This window comes from Xiphophorus couchianus, chromosome 12, assembly GCF_001444195.1.
Source record: "Xiphophorus couchianus chromosome 12, X_couchianus-1.0, whole genome shotgun sequence".
NCBI classification, from domain to species: Eukaryota; Metazoa; Chordata; class Actinopteri; order Cyprinodontiformes; family Poeciliidae; genus Xiphophorus; species Xiphophorus couchianus.
This window is the reverse complement of record NC_040239.1, coordinates 196768-214710: the sequence shown is the minus strand read 5'-3', so window position 1 is coordinate 214710 and position 17943 is coordinate 196768. Positions and strand designations below refer to the sequence as shown.

General features: G+C 40.1%; 2 protein-coding genes across 12 annotated transcripts in view; one reads left to right on the top strand and one right to left on the bottom strand.

Moving 5' to 3' along the window:
* abca2 (ATP-binding cassette, sub-family A (ABC1), member 2) overlaps positions 1-14565 on the top strand; it is a 147644-nt gene extending 133079 nt beyond the window's left edge. For 4 of the 7 annotated variants that reach the window (XM_028034937.1, XM_028034938.1, XM_028034936.1 and 1 more), the window contains 8 exons: positions 777-918; positions 2030-2164; positions 3768-3871; positions 3952-4044; positions 8198-8300; positions 8370-8507; positions 8581-8790; positions 11376-14565. In XM_028034937.1, the coding sequence (XP_027890738.1) occupies positions 777-918; positions 2030-2164; positions 3768-3871; positions 3952-4044; positions 8198-8300; positions 8370-8507; positions 8581-8790; positions 11376-11489 (1039 nt within the window). In that variant the 3' untranslated portion in view covers positions 11490-14565. The remainder of the gene's footprint in view (positions 1-776; positions 919-2029; positions 2165-3767; positions 3872-3951; positions 4045-8197; positions 8301-8369; positions 8508-8580; positions 8791-11375) is intronic. The other 3 variants (XM_028034943.1, XM_028034940.1, XM_028034941.1) reach the window with 2 other exon arrangements.
* On the bottom strand, positions 12170-17757 carry paxx (PAXX non-homologous end joining factor). 5 transcript variants are annotated; one of them, XM_028034961.1, is made up of 9 exons: positions 17591-17757; positions 17330-17471; positions 17167-17245; positions 17054-17103; positions 16599-16777; positions 15738-15788; positions 14979-15069; positions 14759-14898; positions 12170-12206 (listed from the first exon to the last, which is right to left on the bottom strand). In XM_028034961.1, the coding sequence occupies exons 2-8, from the start codon at positions 17446-17448 to the stop codon at positions 14850-14852; spliced, it is 618 nt and encodes a 205-aa protein (XP_027890762.1). In that variant the 5' UTR covers positions 17449-17471; positions 17591-17757; the 3' UTR covers positions 12170-12206; positions 14759-14849. The 5 variants fall into 5 exon arrangements, with proteins under 5 accessions (XP_027890762.1, XP_027890760.1, XP_027890764.1 ...); XM_028034959.1 differs by having other exon boundaries at positions 17563-17756; XM_028034963.1 differs by having other exon boundaries at positions 17167-17227; positions 17563-17755.
* Between the last annotated feature and the right edge of the window lie 186 nt (positions 17758-17943).

Here is a 17943-nt window from a genome sequence, read left to right as displayed (position 1 = left end):
TAAGGGGTCGCAGTGCCATTGCAGGAGGGGTGCGGGAAGCGGTATGGATGAATGAAAAAAAAAAACAGTTACACAAAAGTGTTTCACTGTAAAGATGGTTTATAGTTTGTTTTGTTGCACCTTGAAGTGTGAAATAAACTTCAGTGCAGTTTGAAAATAAAATATGTGTATAGGTTTATGTTTGGTGCCCAGTTGATTTGTTTTTTTTGGTGGGGGGGGACAAGAGAGGATATGTGGGGGTGTGTGTGTGTGCATGATAGAATTAAAATAATAACCTATATAAATACTAATCATTATATTTGAGGACTGTTAGAATCTATGTCTGTTCTGTGAGAGATGTCTGCAGGAAACTGATAAGCATGCCAGATTGGAAGCAGATACCAGCCACTCTGGAGCCAAAACTAAGAGATGCTCTTAGTAAAACACCAAAAGGCTAAAGGATCAAAGGTTGTGACCCAGAGGCACAGGAACTGCTTTGATGTCCTCATATGTGCCTAAGACAGGAAGATTTCATTGAATAGAAAGATTTATGACTGTGTGTTAGCAGCTGTGTTTTTGTTTTGTGACCTCTTTTACCAGCTGCTGGCTAATGTATATTAGGGTATCATGATGCAAATAAAGGAGGAGAAGCAAGGGAGGATTCTCAGAGCAAGTTTGGAGACTGAAAATCAAACCCTCCTTTCTGCTCGCCTCGCGAGTTAAATCCATTTCATTTGTCTCTTCTTTTATCTATTTCAAGGCTGTAAACCTGACAGTGCACATGTGTACATTTTCAGCATCCTGAAGGACCTTCTGCGTGTCCAGCAGAGTATCGGCTACTGTCCACAGTTTGATGCTCTGTTTGATGACCTGACTGCCAGGGAGCATCTGCAGCTTTATACTCGCCTTCGTGGGATTCCCTGGAAGGACCAGGAAAGGGTCAGTCTCACACACATACACACACACCTTTTTACTGTTGTAGAGACTTGCCAATCTGGAACAACTGAGCCATTCATTTTGATGAAATCTTTCATCTTTCCTTTAGTGTTGTGAGAAAATATTTGTCTCTTCTGTTACTTTTCTTTAAAAAAAACGCTGTCCCAATAAACCTGGCAGTGTGAGACAGTAGTTATTCCATTCATTAACTATGATTAACCATATTGTTGGTTCATTTTCAGGAGCCAAACTCATAGCTGATTACTGCCAGTCTTTAAGAATCAGTAAATGGGAGCTATGTGACAGCACAAAGTGGGCTGAGAGAGGAACCCATTCTGGCCCGATCTAAAGTTGAACTGATGAGAAACCGAGTCAGTGACAGTCTGAAAATAATAGTGAATTTTATTTGACATTGGAACAGGTATTTCTTCAAAATGAGATGTTGTGGTGGTACAGGTGTTGAACCCAACCCACATAAGGAGGCCATAGTCTTTGACGCAGCAGTCACAGGTTCCATTCCCGGCCTGGTGATCTGTGCCACATGTCTTCCTTCTCTCTCTGTTTACCCACTTCCTGTCTTAGCACTTTCCAAAAAAGGCCACTACAGCCAAAAAAACTTAAAAAAAACAAATGATTTCAATGAGATTTATCCTGTATAAATAAAGGTCAAATAAAAAATGCTTACAAATACTTCAGAGTCACAGTGAGAACCGTTCTCCACAAACAGCAATATGTTTAGAGGCAGATGTTTATGGACAGCCTGTCCAGGAGGTCAAAGAACAACCAAAGATCCAAACCACAACAGCAAGCTAAACAACTGAAGGCCAGTCTGGACTTCAGTCCCACTGAACCTGGTCTGACCTGAAGTGGGCTCCTCCAGCATGGCTGAATTTCAATGATTTAAGGTTCTTCAAAGGAAGGTGAAAAAAGTCATTATTAGCTTCCAAATGATTGCTGGTAATTGCTGTATCTTTACAGACCAATGAGGATATTTGTGGAGGAGGCTTGCTATATCTCTCTAACATCCTCCAATGGATAACACATTCATGAGGCACAAAGGAACTTGGGCAACTTCCCGTTAGTGACTATTAACTATTTCTTTGTGTGACTGCAGGTTGTGCAGTGGGCTTTAGAAAAGTTGGAGCTATCAAAATATGCAGACAAGCCAGCTGGGACTTACAGCGGAGGAAACAAACGCAAGCTCTCCACAGCTATTGCTCTGATCGGATACCCGTCCCTCATCTTCCTGGTAAAATATTTGACTAGATTTGTTTGCTGGTCATAAGAACCAGGAACATGTGAAACATTTAGATATTCTTGTAACAGTTTAAGTTGTTTTGAACAAGGTAAATGAGAAATGGGAAATTGTTGAGACTATTTAAGTGATTACTTGAGAAGGCTTCATGTTCCAAAGCTGAGCTGTCAGCTGCTACATTGCTTCTACCCACCAAGCCCAGCAGGGTGTCAGGACAGCTGGTGTCTACAGACAACTCATCAGTCCATCTGAGGGTCCAACCACACACACACCAACACCTCTGCACACACCAACACTGTCTTATCCAAGAACAATGTAGAGAAACCAGTTTATTGACCAGTCATGTTCTTGGGCAGTGAAAAAGCCAGAGCACCCAGAAAAAACACAATTCTGAGATTAGATTTTTCTGTGTGAATAATTTGACATAATATATTTTAAAAACCACTGGACATATAGTTATTGTCTTTCCAGTAACTATTGATGAGATTTTGTGGCCCTCAATCAAACTGACCAGATGTACAGTAGTTTGGCCCTCTGTTGAGTTGAGTGAGACTGCCTCATTTTTGGAGCTTGTCATGGAAAAATGACTTTAACAAGAGTCTGGATGAGAAGAAATAAGAAATGTATTAAAACCTTGCAAGGTGAGAACAGAAATACAGAGTGAAAGGAGTCTGTCAGTCTGTGGATCTGGCTTCCTTTTATAGGTTCTGCTCAGAGAAGAGTGGCTTGATTGGACTAGAGGTGTGAGTCCTTGATTGTAATATACCAAATATTCTCTGGAGCCCAACACAGATGCTCTGGCCATTTGTCTATTGTTCTGGACAGAGGATTGTTCTCTAATGCTGAAGAGGGCAGATAAGTTCTGGGTTGGAGAAGTTACGCTCCAGGATCCAGGACACTGTGGGGTCCATGTGACAGATGATAAGACTATGTAGATAACCTAAAGCAGAAGAGAGGTGAGGAGCACATTAGAAAAATGTTCCATTATAGTCAAAATAAGGAAATCAGATGGAGAAAAAAACAAATGCTTTTCTTCATGTGACATTATCAAGAAATCTGAATTCAAAACATGGAACTAGTAACAATAGCTAATTGTTGAGAGCCGTTGCCAGGCAACAGACACCCTGCTATTCAAGGATTTGATCCTTGGGTCCTTGAATGTCAGAACAAAATCTAGATGATGTATCTGCACTGCCACCTGGTGGCTGTTTGTTAGAACACAGAAGATCCGGATGATGATCTGCTACTTCACAAATCGTCCAAAACACTCAGGATTTATCTGCAAATGTACGACATCATTCCCTTTTTAAAGGACTTCATGAATCTGCTGCTGCTGACATGAATTTATGCCTTATAGTTAGTCAGCTATGATTAATATTGATTAAGAGTTCTGGGGGAAAAGTACAAAAATCTAAAGTTTTACTGTCAGGACTAAATACAAAATGATTTAATCTCCAACAAAAGTGATAACTCAATATTTTTTATAGTTTTAATATGTAATCGAATATTTCTAGAAATGAGATAAAGCAGTTGGGTGATGTGTTTTGTGTCTTATGTGTGTGTGTGTGAGCCTCTGCTCTGTTCCTGTGTTCTCCAGGATGAACCCACCACTGGCATGGACCCCAAGGCCCGCAGGTTCCTCTGGAATCTAATCCTGGACATAATCAAGACGGGCCGCTCCGTTGTGCTCACATCACACAGGTAGGGGGCGCCGCCTGCAGCAACGTGTTTAACCTTCTGGCTCTGATTGGCTCTAACGTCTGCTTTGATGTATTCACCAGCATGGAGGAGTGTGAAGCACTGTGCACTCGACTGGGAATTATGGTAAACGGCCGGTTTAAATGTCTGGGCAGCATCCAGCATCTAAAGAACAGGTGAAGAACATAACCTTGACTGTGCTATTAGTGAGACCCACTCTGGTCCACCCTACTTGTTGTGGATGTCAGCATTTAGTTGGTTGTTTTTCTGGAAAACAGCCAAACTGGCTATTTTAAACCAGCTGGAGGAGCTGATGGAGGATGGCTGCCATCTTGTTCTACCTTTAGGGTGAGGGACGTGTGGCAGTAAGAAAACTACCAGCTGCCTCAGTACAGACTCTAAAAACTATTCACTCCCTTGGATGTTTTAACTTTGTATTGCTTTTTAAAATCAATCATTTGACAAAAAATGTTAAAGCAAAATTGTATAACATATGTGATTGCATAAATATTCACCCCCTTTAAAGTGACTGACCTAATTCAACAGAGAGCTTGTTGGCCTGAATGTTGGATGGAGAATGGAGGAAAACTGCAGCTTCCTGACTGACACCGATGCACACAGACTCCCTGCTGGGACAGCAGCCAAATACTGACTTAAAGCAGTGATTATTTATACATATATTTATATGGGGGAGTTGTCAGAAAAGCCAAAATTTTGCTGATTGTGATTGATTGGCAAAAGCAACAAAAAGGTGAAATATATAAGGGGTGAATACAGGCTGAAAGGCATCTTAGTTGTATGAAGCCACAAACTTCATTAAGCAAGTTATTTTTTGCAAAACTGTATTATTTTTGTTCATGAGAACAGAACAAATAAACTTAGCCTGTGTGGACTCAAGCTGACCTGCTGGGTCTGCAGTTTGCCTCCAAAACAAAGAAAGAATCTGAGAAACAGAGAATCCAAGTAAATGTTTTAAACATTTTGATTATTTGTTAATCTGACTGAGGTTTATTCGTGTCTACATTTTTTGTTGGATATTAGCAAATATTTTATGATATCAAACAAAGATCTTTCCTATTTTTAATATCACTATTTTCAATTCTGACCGGTTCAGGGCAGAAGCTTTGGAGAAACACATGAACTACTGGAAATAGCAAATAGCAGACGTAAAGAGAAAGAGAAGCTGAATTGATTATTTAAAACATACAGTATAAAGAAGGAAGGCCGTATAAATAAAGTGAATTAAACTGAATTAACAAAATCAACACACTGACAAGAGATCATGTTGTTTAACAAGGACTAGTGATCTGAGCATCATGAGAGAGAGTTGAGAAAATGAAGATTGAATTTTCAGATGACGGCTTGTTGCTATCAATCAATCAATCAAATTTTATTTGTATAGCACATTTCAGCAGCAAGGCATTTCAAAGTGCTTTACATCATTACAAACACAGAAACACAATGCAATATAGAATCAATAATCAAAACACAGCATTAAGTCAAGTTACATCAATAAATTTGTAATTGATTACATTTCAAATACAATTCTAAACAGGTGGGTTTTTAGTTGAGATTTAAAAGAAGTCAGTGTTTCAGCTGTTTTACAGTTTTCTGGAAGTTTGTTCCAAATTTGTGGTGCATAGATGCTGAAAGCTGCTTCTCCTCGTTTGGTTCTGGTTCTGGGGATGCAGAGCAGAACCAGAACCAGAAGACCTGAGAGGTCTGGAAGGTTGATACAACAACAGCAGATCTTTAATGTATTGTGGTGCTAAGCTGTTCAGTGATTTATAAACTAACAACAGTATTTTAAAGTCTATTCTTTGAGCTACAGGGAGCCAGTGGAGGGACTTTAAAACTGGTGTTATGTGCTCTATCTTCCTGGTTTTAGTGAGAACCCGAGCAGCAGCGTTCTGGATCAGCTGCAGCTGTTTGATTGATTTGTTGGACAGACCTGTGAAGACGCTGTTGCAATAATCAATACGACTGAAGATGAAGGCATGGATGAGTTTCTCTAGATCTGGCTGAGACATTAGTCCTTTAATCCTGGAAATGTTCTTCAGGTGATAGAAGGCCGACTTTGTAACTGTCTTTATGTGGCTCTGGAGGTTCAGGTCAGAGTCCATCACTACTCCCAGGTTTCGGGCCTGATCGCTGGTTTTTAGTTGTAATAACTGAAGCTGTGCATTGAGTCTAGATCTATGACTCTAGATCTATAACTCTAGATCTATAACTCTAGATCGTTCCTCTTTAGGTCCAATAATAATAACTTCAGTTTTGTTTCTGTTCAGCTGGAGAAAGTTTTGGCACATCCACACATTTATCTGTTCTAAGCATCTGTTCAGTGATTGGATGGGCTCTGAGTCACCTGGTGACATCATAATGTAGAGCTGTGTGTCATCTGCATAGTTATGGTAGCTAATATTATTTCCTGTTATAACCTGAGCTAGTGGGAGCATATAAATATTGAATAAAAGGGGTCCTAGGATTGAACCTTGGGGTACACCACATGTGACCTTTGACCTCTTTGATGAGAAGTTTCCTATTGAAACAAAGAAATCCCTGTTCTTTATGTAGGATTCAAACCAGTTAAGCACTGGACCGGAGAGTCTGACCCAACTCTCCAGTCGATTCAGTAATATGTCATGGTCAACAGTGTCAAAAGCTGCACTGAGGTCCAACAGAACCAGCACTGTGGTTCTCCCACAGTCAGTATTTATATGGATATCATTGAACACTTTGACTAGGCCAGTCTCTGTGCTGTGGTGAGCACGAAAACCAGACTGGAAGGAGTCAAAGAGGTTGGTTATTGTTAGGAAGCTAGTTAATTGTTCCAACAGCTTTTTCAATAACTTTGCTGATGAATTGGAGGTTGGAGATCAGCCTGTAATTCTGCATTAGTGATTTGTCCAGATTGTTCTTTTTTATAAGTGGTTTGATTACTGCTGTTTTCAAAGCCTGGGGGAAAACGCCTGATGAGAGCCATGAGTTACTATTTGGATCGGATCAGCAGCAATAACAGGCAGAACTTTCTTAAAGAAATGTGAGGGTAAAACATCCAGACAGCAGGAACTGGAGCTTATTGACTTATAATTTCCTGTAGGGTTTTATAATTAAGTAGTTGGAATTGGGTCATTTTTCCTGTATTTGTTTTGTTTGGGCACAGCATTGGTACTGGCTTTATAGTGGATGTACAGATTAATCCTCTGATTTTTTGAATTTTCTCTGAAAAGAAACTGGAAAACTGGTTGCAGGCGGCAATACATTGGAATTCAGGTGGTAACGTCACAGGAGGGTTTGTGAGCCTGTCAACTGTTGCAAATAAAGCTTGAGCATTGTTAATGTTTTTATTTATGACATCTGCAAAGAAAGCCTCTCTTGCATGTTTTAGTGTTAAATGATAGTTACGTAGTCTTTCTTTATAGATGTCACAATGAACGTGGAGTTGAGTTTTACGCCATTTTCGTTTTGCTCTACGGCAGAGTTGTCTTGCAGATCTAACTGTTTGTGTATTTCTCCATGGAGATTTCTTTTTACCAGACGCAACCTTCATTTTAATTTGGGCAATGGAATCAATGATATCTGAGACTTTAGCCTGAAAATCATTTACCAACTTATCTACATCATTACAGCCTAAGGGTGAGGAAGAAGAGTAGATTTGATTAAAAGTTTCTGCTGTGTTTTCAGTGAGAGAACGTTTTGTGATGGTTGCTGTTTGTCCAAGTGGGTTAAAAGATAAAGAATTTTCAAAGATAACAGGAAGTGATCCGACAGGCGACATCAGTTACAGAGACATTGGAAATATTCACACCCTTACTGATAACCAGGTCCAGTGTGTGTCCTTGAGTGTGTGTTGCTTGTTTGACATGTTGTGTTAGACCAAAAGTCTCTAAAATATTAGCGAGCTTTTTTGCCCCTCTGTCTTGGGGGTTGTCAACATGAATGTTGAAATCACCGGCAATTATTAAACAATCATAATCAATACATATAAGAGATAGAAGCTCATTCAAGTCAGTAAAGAAATTTTCCACAAATGTTGGAGTTTTGTATAGAGTTAATGTCAAAGTTCGTTTGTGGCCTTTAGCCTCAATTCCAAGATACTCAAAAGAGGTGAAGAGACCCAAAGAGATTTTACTACAATTTATGGTATTCTTAAATATTGAAGCCACGCCTCCTCCTTTTTTGTGTTTTCTATTCTCACTGAAGAAATTGTAGTTAGGAGGCGCAGATTCAATTAGTACGATCAAGCTAATAAGTTTGAATGATGAATCAGAGGTTTGGTGGAAGCAAGCTACCACTGGAAGGATGTGTTGTTCTGTGGTCATATTCCAGATTTGGGGATGGCTACATGATAACTGTGAGGACTAAAAGCAGCGGTAATGTGAAGGAGGTGGTGCGGTTCTTCAACAGGAACTTCCCTGAAGCTGTTCTGAAGGTAACAGCCAGAACATCTGACTCCTAAATCTGTACAGGCGCTTCCTTTAATCTGCTACCATCTTCCCAGGAGCGTCACCCCACCAAGGTCCAGTACCAGCTCAAGTCTGAGAGCATCTCCCTGGCCCAGGTGTTCAGTAAGATGGAGCAAGTGGTGGAGGTCCTGGGCATTGAGGACTACTCCGTCAGTCAGACCACCCTGGACAACGTGCGTCCCCTCAGACTGCGTCCCACACTTTAGTGAGGACAGCTGAATTAACCGCTGCCTTCTTCCTGTCCAGGTGTTTGTTAACTTTGCCAAGAAGCAGAGCGACAACCTGGAGCAGCAGGAGGTTCTGCCCCCTGGTGGCGGGCAGTCCCCATTGCAGCGCATCTTCAGTTTCCTGAAAGTGCGGCCTGCCAACACAGAGTTGAATGCTCTGATCAGTGAGGCTCCAGAGGAGCTCGATACTGATGATGATGAAGGACTCGTCAGTTTTGAAGAGGAAAGGGTGAGTAATATTTCAGATATACCAAAACCCAACAACACATCATCTGCATCCCTTCTTTGTTGAGTTGGGTTCAGTTTGTCTGCAGAGCAGCAGGTAACATCAGAGTTTATCTGACAGGAAGAACAGATGAAGATTATGAGCTGAGGATGCAACAGCACCTCACCATCGGAAACACTGTTCACTCAATAAATTAGATTTACTAAGTGAAACATATTAATAATTACTCACAGATTGATGTTTTCCAGTTTATTTCTGTTAATTATGATGATTTTTCACTTCCAGCTAATGAAATAATGACATTTAAAATTAGAATATTACATCAGACAGATACAAAATTGCTATATTTTTTTATTAAGCCCATAAATGTGGGCTTAATAAAAAACTATGTTTATTACCTGCTTACAGATTATTTTCAAAAGTTACTGACAAGCCAGCCTCATCAGGACGTAGATTCTAATTAATTCAGTATGACTGTACACCCTGACATCTTGTCCATGCGCAATACAAACTGGATTTGAAACAATTTTACCACATCTGATTGTTTCTTACCAGCAGCATAGAGAGTTCCCACGCTCTTTGAACTGGATATTCTGTCACATGGTTCATGTAGCTCTCAATAGTCCAAACATCTCAGCAGTAAATAAATGACTTTGATTAATTATTGAGCAATAATAAATAATAATAATAATACGCCTACCTCTGTGATCCACGGAAAGAGGAGGACGTTGATTTCCAGGTTCTGGTGGTGTCAGACAGAGGTGTGACCAAGTCACTGTGTTGCAAGTCTCAAGTAAGTCTCAAGTCTCTGTCCTCAAGTCCGAGTCAAGTCTCAAGTCAGGAACCTTTAATTTCAAGTCATTTCGAGTCGTTTTTATTTTATTTATTTTTTTATTTGCAATTATACATAAAATTCAAATAATAGACCATTTGTTCGTTTTAAAATATGTATTTATCTCAAATGATAGAACATGTGTAGCTGAACACAAAGTATAAAAAACATTTTTAAATTGGACCACTTTATTGCCCAGTTCTGTTAAACTTGATACTCAATAAAAAAAGAGGAAAATGCTGACATTTCCACAGCACAATACAAAGAACCATAACAGCAGTTTTTTCCTCTTTTCTCTGACCTGTCGAAACAATATATTGTCAATATAATTTCCCAACGTAGATGTCTTCAAATACACCAACCATCCTTAGATGATACTAGACCCGGCTCATCATCATGATGGGACAGAGAGACTCTGTTCCCTGTGTTCAGGTCCAGAATCTGCTTTCTGTTCCGGAGCCCTGCTCACTATCCACCGGCTTCCTGAGCTAACACGGTGCACATTATTTGTGGAGGCATTTGAAGGACCGGATTTATGGTAAATAATCACCAATTTAACCCGGAGTACACATGCTAACACGAAGAAATTACTCGCGGAAGCATATTCGAGCGGTTATTTCGTATTTCGTTCCCTGAGCTCTGTAGCTTTGCCACGTTTTTTTAAACGTCCAAATCCTGTTAATTTGATTGGTTGTGCTGCAGCTACGTACACATACATACATAAGGAGAGAGGAAAACCATAGTGACGGTCTGCGCATATTGATACGGAATGAGTGAAATTAATTAATGACGCCACTTTATAAATAATGTGTTTTAAATTTTAAGACTTTGAGTAAAAAATATCAAGTCTTTTCAAGTAAACAGCTTCAAGTCGAGTCAAGTCCCAAGTCAATGGCATGAAAGTCAAAGTCAAGTCCGAGTCTTTGAGCATTTTTTCAAGTCAAGTCTCAAGTCGTGATTTTAACGACTCGATTCTGACTCGAGTCCAAGTCATGTGACTCGAGTCCCCACCTCTGGTGTCAGACGTTCAGAGGAGGAGAAGGTGAAGCAACAATGTTTGCTTAATATCTTTTCTTCTGGCAAAGTTTCAACTAGATTTAACTGTTTAACCTGCAGTTTTAGTGCGACACTCAGGAAGAGCGGCAGATGACTTGGTCGGCCAACTGGGTGACCTGTCAGCTCTACAGTTCACAAAAAAACCTTTCGATCTGCCAGAAATGCACGTACGGTAAAAAAGCTCAGGCAGGGTTCACTCAACTCCTCTCAGAACGGTGGGAGGTTCAAATCCACTCATTAATGTTTAGCTCACAGAAAAAGCGCCAAGCCGCCAAATAAACGAAAGTAAATTGACCAATAAGATTTTAGCTTTGGCGTGCCCTTTGACCCCCACAGACTCACACTGATGTGCTCTACGTACAAGATATTTAGACACCAAAGATCTTTTTTTTTCTCCGCAATTGTGTTAATAGTAAAGAGATTTAGATGATTAAAAAATCCAATAACATTTTTTTACTTAAAGGAAAATCTGGATGTACACATAGTGTGAACAGCTGCAGGCGCTACTGTACTGTGATTAATCCATTATTGAAATAATCATCTAATTTAGTTATTGACTGTTAACTAGAGTACACAAACTAAAAAGATGCCATTTGCTGAAAGAACAACACATTATAAGAGCAGCAATGAAGCCAGAACTGTACAAAAGATATAAACGTTTCTATCTTTTATACTTAAACAAATCTTATTATTTCTCAAGGTAATAACACGGAGGGGTTTTGGTCGGGTTCTGGAACTGCTAAACAGACCTGGGTGGTGCAGAGAAGGGAAAATGGGTGAACGACCGTTGGAAAGGCCGGTGCTCAAGAGTTGATTTGCATTTGCATGGTGATGGAGCAACACGGACAACACAGTTTTTGACAATTCTTTGCAGTTTCTTACAATTTCCCATTCTGACAAAAACTCTTGCCGATTGCCCTGAAGCTCTAAGCGCATGGCAGCGCTAGCTGTCAATAGCTGCCGAAAATCCCACTTTTTTTCTGGTGATTTAGTATTTAAGATGAAAAGAAAACACTGTAAATCTCTTTCTACACCAAGAACTCAAAGGGCAGTTTTAGCTTCACCTGGTTAAAATCGTTTGGCTGTTTAGTTATTAATCTGTTAATCACCAGCTCCGCCTGCACTGTGTGGATGGAAAGCAGAAATGACTGAACATTTCTTAGCTGCAGATCTATGTTGTGCTACAGATGATCAAGTATTTACTGAAGGAATGCTGCTGTTGAATTTTAGGGAATAAAATGTTTGTTATTTTGAATAAGAATTGAATTATTTGTTTATTTGTATCTTTTAACGTATTTCTAATACTGTATAAATAACGCTTAAGCGGTAAAATGAAAAATCTGCTTAATGTGCCAATTCATTTTATCTGAATAATCGTCAGGATAATTGATTATCGATTGATGATCACACTAAAACAGGACCTGGTGTCATTCTTTAACCTCTGGCTTTGACCAAGCAGCTGGAAAGCAGACTGCTGTTCTGTGAAAAACCAACCTTCCCTTTGTGTGTGTGTGTGTGTGTGTGTGTGTGTGTGTGTGTGGCAGGTGCAGCTCTCCTTCAACACAGACACCCTCTGTTAAAACAGAGACTGAACTGATCCCACTCTTTTGGACCTCTGAGGCTTACAGAATGACCTCTGACCCCAGGGGACGTTTGGACCTCTACAGGCTGCTGGGTGGGACAGCGGTGGCTGCAGACAGAGCTGCAGGATGGAGGGCCACTCCACCCACAGCTTCTCCTGAATGTATGAGTGGCTGTCATGCAGCTACACCTGGATGGATGTGAAAGACTGTTTGGTTCTGCAGCTTACTTTGACCAGATGGACCAGTGGAACCAGAGTGGAACCCTTACACCAATCTCAGCTTGTCTTGAGAGCATGCAGTCATGATGAGAATGTAATAGTCTATTTTTCTGTGGCAGGAAGAATGATTTATTTTGGATATTGTAAGAACAGCAGATCTTACATGGAGACGCTTTTTGATGTCAGTCACCTAGAGGCCGTTCACACAGCTTGATTATTGTCCTGATGGTGGCGCACTGTCCTCATCTTGCTCTGTGTCAGACAAAATGTTTTCCTTTGTGCTTTAGACATATCATATTGTGGACTATCAGTTTTATACAGTGTGTATAGTAAGTTAACAGTTACTGCATCAACCTGGAGAGACGACGACCGAGCTGCCATCACTGTGACACTAAAACCAACTCAGTCCACAATATTTACTACTGGAACTACCTTCAGCTTAATGTTTATTAATTACAAGATTTCTGTGATGTATTTTATATAAATGTGCAAAAGACAGAAAAAAGAAGCATATTTCCAGAAAGCAGAAGTTAGACTATTTGCTGGCATGTGGATTTAATCAACTTTTTTCATTAGTTTTGTTAAACCAAGTAGTGATTCCTCTTGTTCAGAATTGTTGTTTCATTCCTCCTTTCACAAACATTTCCAGTCCCGGATTTTGGTTTTAATATTTAAATACTGGCATTTTTCTGATGTGATCGTTAAACTTGAAAACTTCTGATTTTTTTTGTCTGAAGGTGTATAAGCAGACAGAGGCATTGTCAGCTTGTATTCATTTTATTGTAAAATCTGATTGAAAAGGCCACAACTGGATCTCACAGATGCACATCTGTCTGATCACCTGACTCTGAAATCACAGCTCTGAACTTTTTTCTGTTAAATTAATGAAAAGAATCATAGATCAGTTTAGTTCTTCATTCTTTTGAATGCAAACATATAACTATAGTAATCAGTTTTATCATAATTAAGTCTAATTACAGAAGCGGTGTGTAGATCGATCCTCACTGCTGCCATGGGAACCATCAGCAAGGAAGAACCAGATGTCCATTAATTCACAACCTTCACTAGAGATCAATCTGGAAAGAGTTCTGATCATTTCCAAACAATCTGAAGTTCATTCATGTGAAAAAGAAAGTTCAGGTAGGAAACCTGCCAACCCCAAGAGAAAAGGTCACCTCAGACTCTTCAGGCTTCATGCTAAAGGTTAAAGTTCATAAAAAGACTATTAGAAATATTGACCCAAAACTACAGTTAAATAAATCCAAAACTTTCTGGACTGTATGAAGAGCAGATGAGACCAGAGATGTTTGACCATAACTTTTATCAAGCACTGCTGACAGTGACTGTAAACACAGCAGAACGTCTCCAGAAGAAAAAGAAAACTCAAAAGTGAGACCTTAATAGTCATGCATTTAGAAATGCTGAAGATGTTAAAGTGGAGACTTTCAATTAGTCACACAAAGCTTCTGGGAGTGTTCAATTATATTATTATGATGATCTTATCACAAACTGTTTTAGATTCAGTTCATGGAACAGAACACCAGTACTTAGTTTCCACCAGTGATCTGTTTATTTATTGACCAGATCATTTTCTACTTGAACTTCTAGTACTGGGACATCAGAAATGAGTTTAGACTTTACTTCTAACTGGCGCTACAAATCAGCAGCAACTTGTTTCAGACTAACAGGGCAGTAATTCATGTCACCAGCAGCAGATTTATGCAAACTTTTAAAGAGAGATTGATTGAAATCTGGAACTTCAAAACTTGTATTTGGAGGTGATGAGAGTCAGCAGATTGTCATTTGGGTGATGTGTTTTATGTTAGCATTTTATTTGAATAAGGAAGCAGTTGTTTCCCTGAGATGAAGGTACAGTCACCCACCGGCCCTTAATGTTGTTGAGCTTTACCTTGGGCTTTGCAGCACTGGACACTGTTCAGAGTCTGCTAAAGAAATGTTGATTCTTTTTCATTTGGGGCTCTTGATTTTGTTTTGTTTTCACATCAGCATATTTAAACATAACTTTCCATGTACAGACTGCTCAGATGTTCCTAATAAAGCTTTCTGTGAGTATAAATTCACACAGACAGCAACATGGTCAATTTTCTTTATCAGCTACATTAGAAACTCACCAATAAAAATGTGAGGCTACAATCAAGTCAATTTATATTCGCACACATATTTCATATTGAAATCCCAGTCAAATGAGTTCATAGGCCTTTACAGCCCATTTAACATAAAATGCAAATAACTTCACTATGAATTTATGGGAAATAAATTTACTGGAGTAAACGTCTCAACAGTGGTTAAAAAGATGAGTTCCTCAAAAGTTAGACATCTTTAAAACATATTAAAAAATTAAATAAAAACAAATCAGACTTCATCTTCATCATCAAAGGCTACGCCGGTCGCTTGCACCTTTCTGCAAAAAGACAGAAGCTGCTGATCCAGACAGACAGACAGACTGAAGCCAACAGGCTGGGATGTTGGACTGAACGTTACTTCTTAGTGCCGGGGTTGATCAGTGAAGCCCCAGGAAGCCTCCTCTTAGACACAGACGCAGCGCCGTTCTGCTGCTGTCGGGGTTTCAAATCTGAAAAAGGAGAGCTTTTCAGATTGAAATTCACAATAAGCAATAAATCAATCACATGACAAATGTTCATGATTTATTGTTTTTTCATCCTACATCAGCAGAACATCAAGAATTACTCTTCCAACTCTACACTGGAGATAAAACCTGCTCATTGGTCAACAATCAACAGGTTACAAAAAATAAAATCATATACATGAAGTACAGGCCCATTAAGAAAAATTTGCAAATGGAGTTACTAAAATAAATCAACTTTCTAAGAGGAAAACATTATACAGATTATTTCCACACAGATTAGTAGAGATGCACCAATATGAAAATGTGGGCCAATGATCAATATTTGGTGTAAATAATTTATTAAAAAACCAACCACACTGCTGACCTGCTTCAGATAAACTCCCTGTAATCCTGCACTGCTTCACTTTTACTGCTGACCAAGTTCTTTTCAGAAGATGCTTTTAATCTGACAGGCCTCAGTGGAACCCTAACCTGATTTGTTCCTGAAGATCCTGGGTTGGAATTCAGTTCTGTGGTCTTTCTGCATCTTTTCATTGTTTTATAAGTATAGAGTCTGTGGTGTTTATATATATATATTTTTTTTTAAATCCAAAAGTTGTGTTTCTCATTTCCAACCTCCTAACTGGTGGCCCTGGGACGGGACAGAAGCTTACCTGCTGGGCATCGCTGCAGGCTCTTGAAAGGATTCACAGCTGAGCTCCCACCTGGAGGAAGACCAACCCATAAAAACCTGCATCAAATCTGAAGAACTGATACTCAGAAACATCTCCAGAAAAGGAGCTGGACATTATCAAATCGCTCAGCACAATCAGCCAAAACAAAGTGATAAACTGGAACTGAGGAGGTTTGAAAACTCCAAACACTGACAGAAGGGCTCAGATGGCCACTTTTGCTGTTCAAATATGTTTTCCTGTTTTACCTGGATTACTGAATACCATGTTTGTGTCCTGCTTAGAGCTGCAGCTGCACCAGGGTTCAGAGTCTGGGCCAGAGCTGTTTCTCATTATTGTGGTCAGATTTTAGGTCCAGCTGTATTTTCTGGAATATGTATTCTTCCCCTCATGCCTCTAAAGACATGATATTTCAAGAAACGTTAGAAAATCATACCTCTGGTGATAAGTCTCTGATTTAAATATCACATTAAGCTAACTTAAGATCTGTGTGTTGTTGCCAGTCTTGGCCAGGATTCTCTTGCAGAAGACATTTTAAATAAATAAATAATAATTTAAATAATAAAATAAAACTAAGAAACTGTTTATGTCCCAGTGGGCCAAAAACTGGATAAATGGTAGCAGTAAAGTCATATATAACTTTGTAATCGAGATTGATACTTGGAAAAACATGACCCCATATAGACCCAGGTTAGGTTCTAAGACTTTCCCAGGAATCCCCCTCTTTTATCACAACTAGCACAGAGATTCTATTTTGTGATTCCAATAGAGTTCGGAAGTCACGCTGCTGCAGACTCAGAGCTGGTTAAGATGCCAGAGGATGGAAGAAGAGGACAAACGGACTGTCAAGCTGTGAAAGTGTGTCAGCCATGGTGAAGAGCAGCTCCTTGAGCTCCTCTGTGGCCTGAGGAGCCTCCATCCTGGTGAGGGTCACACTGAGTGCGGCCGGTCCGGAGCCCACATGAAGAGCTGCCCTGCTGTGCTGAACCACAACTCTCACATCCCCACTGAGGCACGACGTCCTGCAGGGACAGCAAGGCACCGAGGACAGGTCAGACGTCTCAAAGAGCTTTACATGATCCAAACAGAACACGATAAACAAAAGAGATGAAAAGTTTTGATCCACAGTAGAATTCATTCATGCACCATTTATTATTATTTATCTAAACAAGGGGCTTTTCAGCCTTGTTAAAGGAACTCAGTATTTTAGCTGCTTTGCGTTTTTTTGGACGTTTGTTTCAGATTTGTGGTTCACAATCTAAAAAATTTTCTGATGGCCCCTCTTTCCTCCCCCTCACCTGAACCTCAGGATGTCATCCTCTGTGGATTTCAGGGTCGGCCTGTGTCCCTGAGGGGACAGCGGGGTCAGATGGGGGAGCTGCTATGGGAGGAGACAGAAGACGGGATCTACCTGCGGCTTCAGGACGTCCTCAGAGCAGACCGCGCTCCAAACTGCTGCTGCGTCCGTCACACTGCAGGACATGGAGACACTGACCATCCTGACCAGTCCAGGTTTCTGCTGCAGCCTACAAACTCTTCACTCTATCACAGCTGATCAGATCAGATGATCTTACTTAACACAGAGTCTTCCTCCTCCTCCTCCTCCTCCTTCCTTCCTGCGGCTGTAGCACACATATCTAGCCTGGCTCTTCATGTCCACCACGGTGCAGAACCAGTTGCTGTCCCTCTGCATGATCCTCCTGAGCTCAGCGGAACCTAACAAAGAGGAGACGTATGACTGTGAAACTCAAACTTCAGCATATCTGCATCCCATTCACAGACGTGAAACCCTCAAATAACCTCTGACCTATAGAGCTTTAAGACGTAGAACCGACCTTTCCTGCCCTCTAAATGCTCCCAACCGCAGCTATATTCAAACTATACTAATAAATTGCCCAGTTTTGGATCTAACCCAGGCGTGAACAAGTTCCCTTAAAGATTGGACAGCTTTTATATTGCACATGCGCTGATAGGAAGTCCTTCATCCTTGTGTTTTATTGGAGGATTGTTATATAATCCTTGAGTGTTTACCGCCACCTACTGCACCGGAATGTGTATGACATTGATGGACAAAAAAACCCATCTGAATTGCAGAATACAACCAACCAGTGTTCTCTGACGTTTTACGTGTCATATATATATATATACACTGCTAAAAAAAAATAAAGGGAACACTTAAACAGGTGTT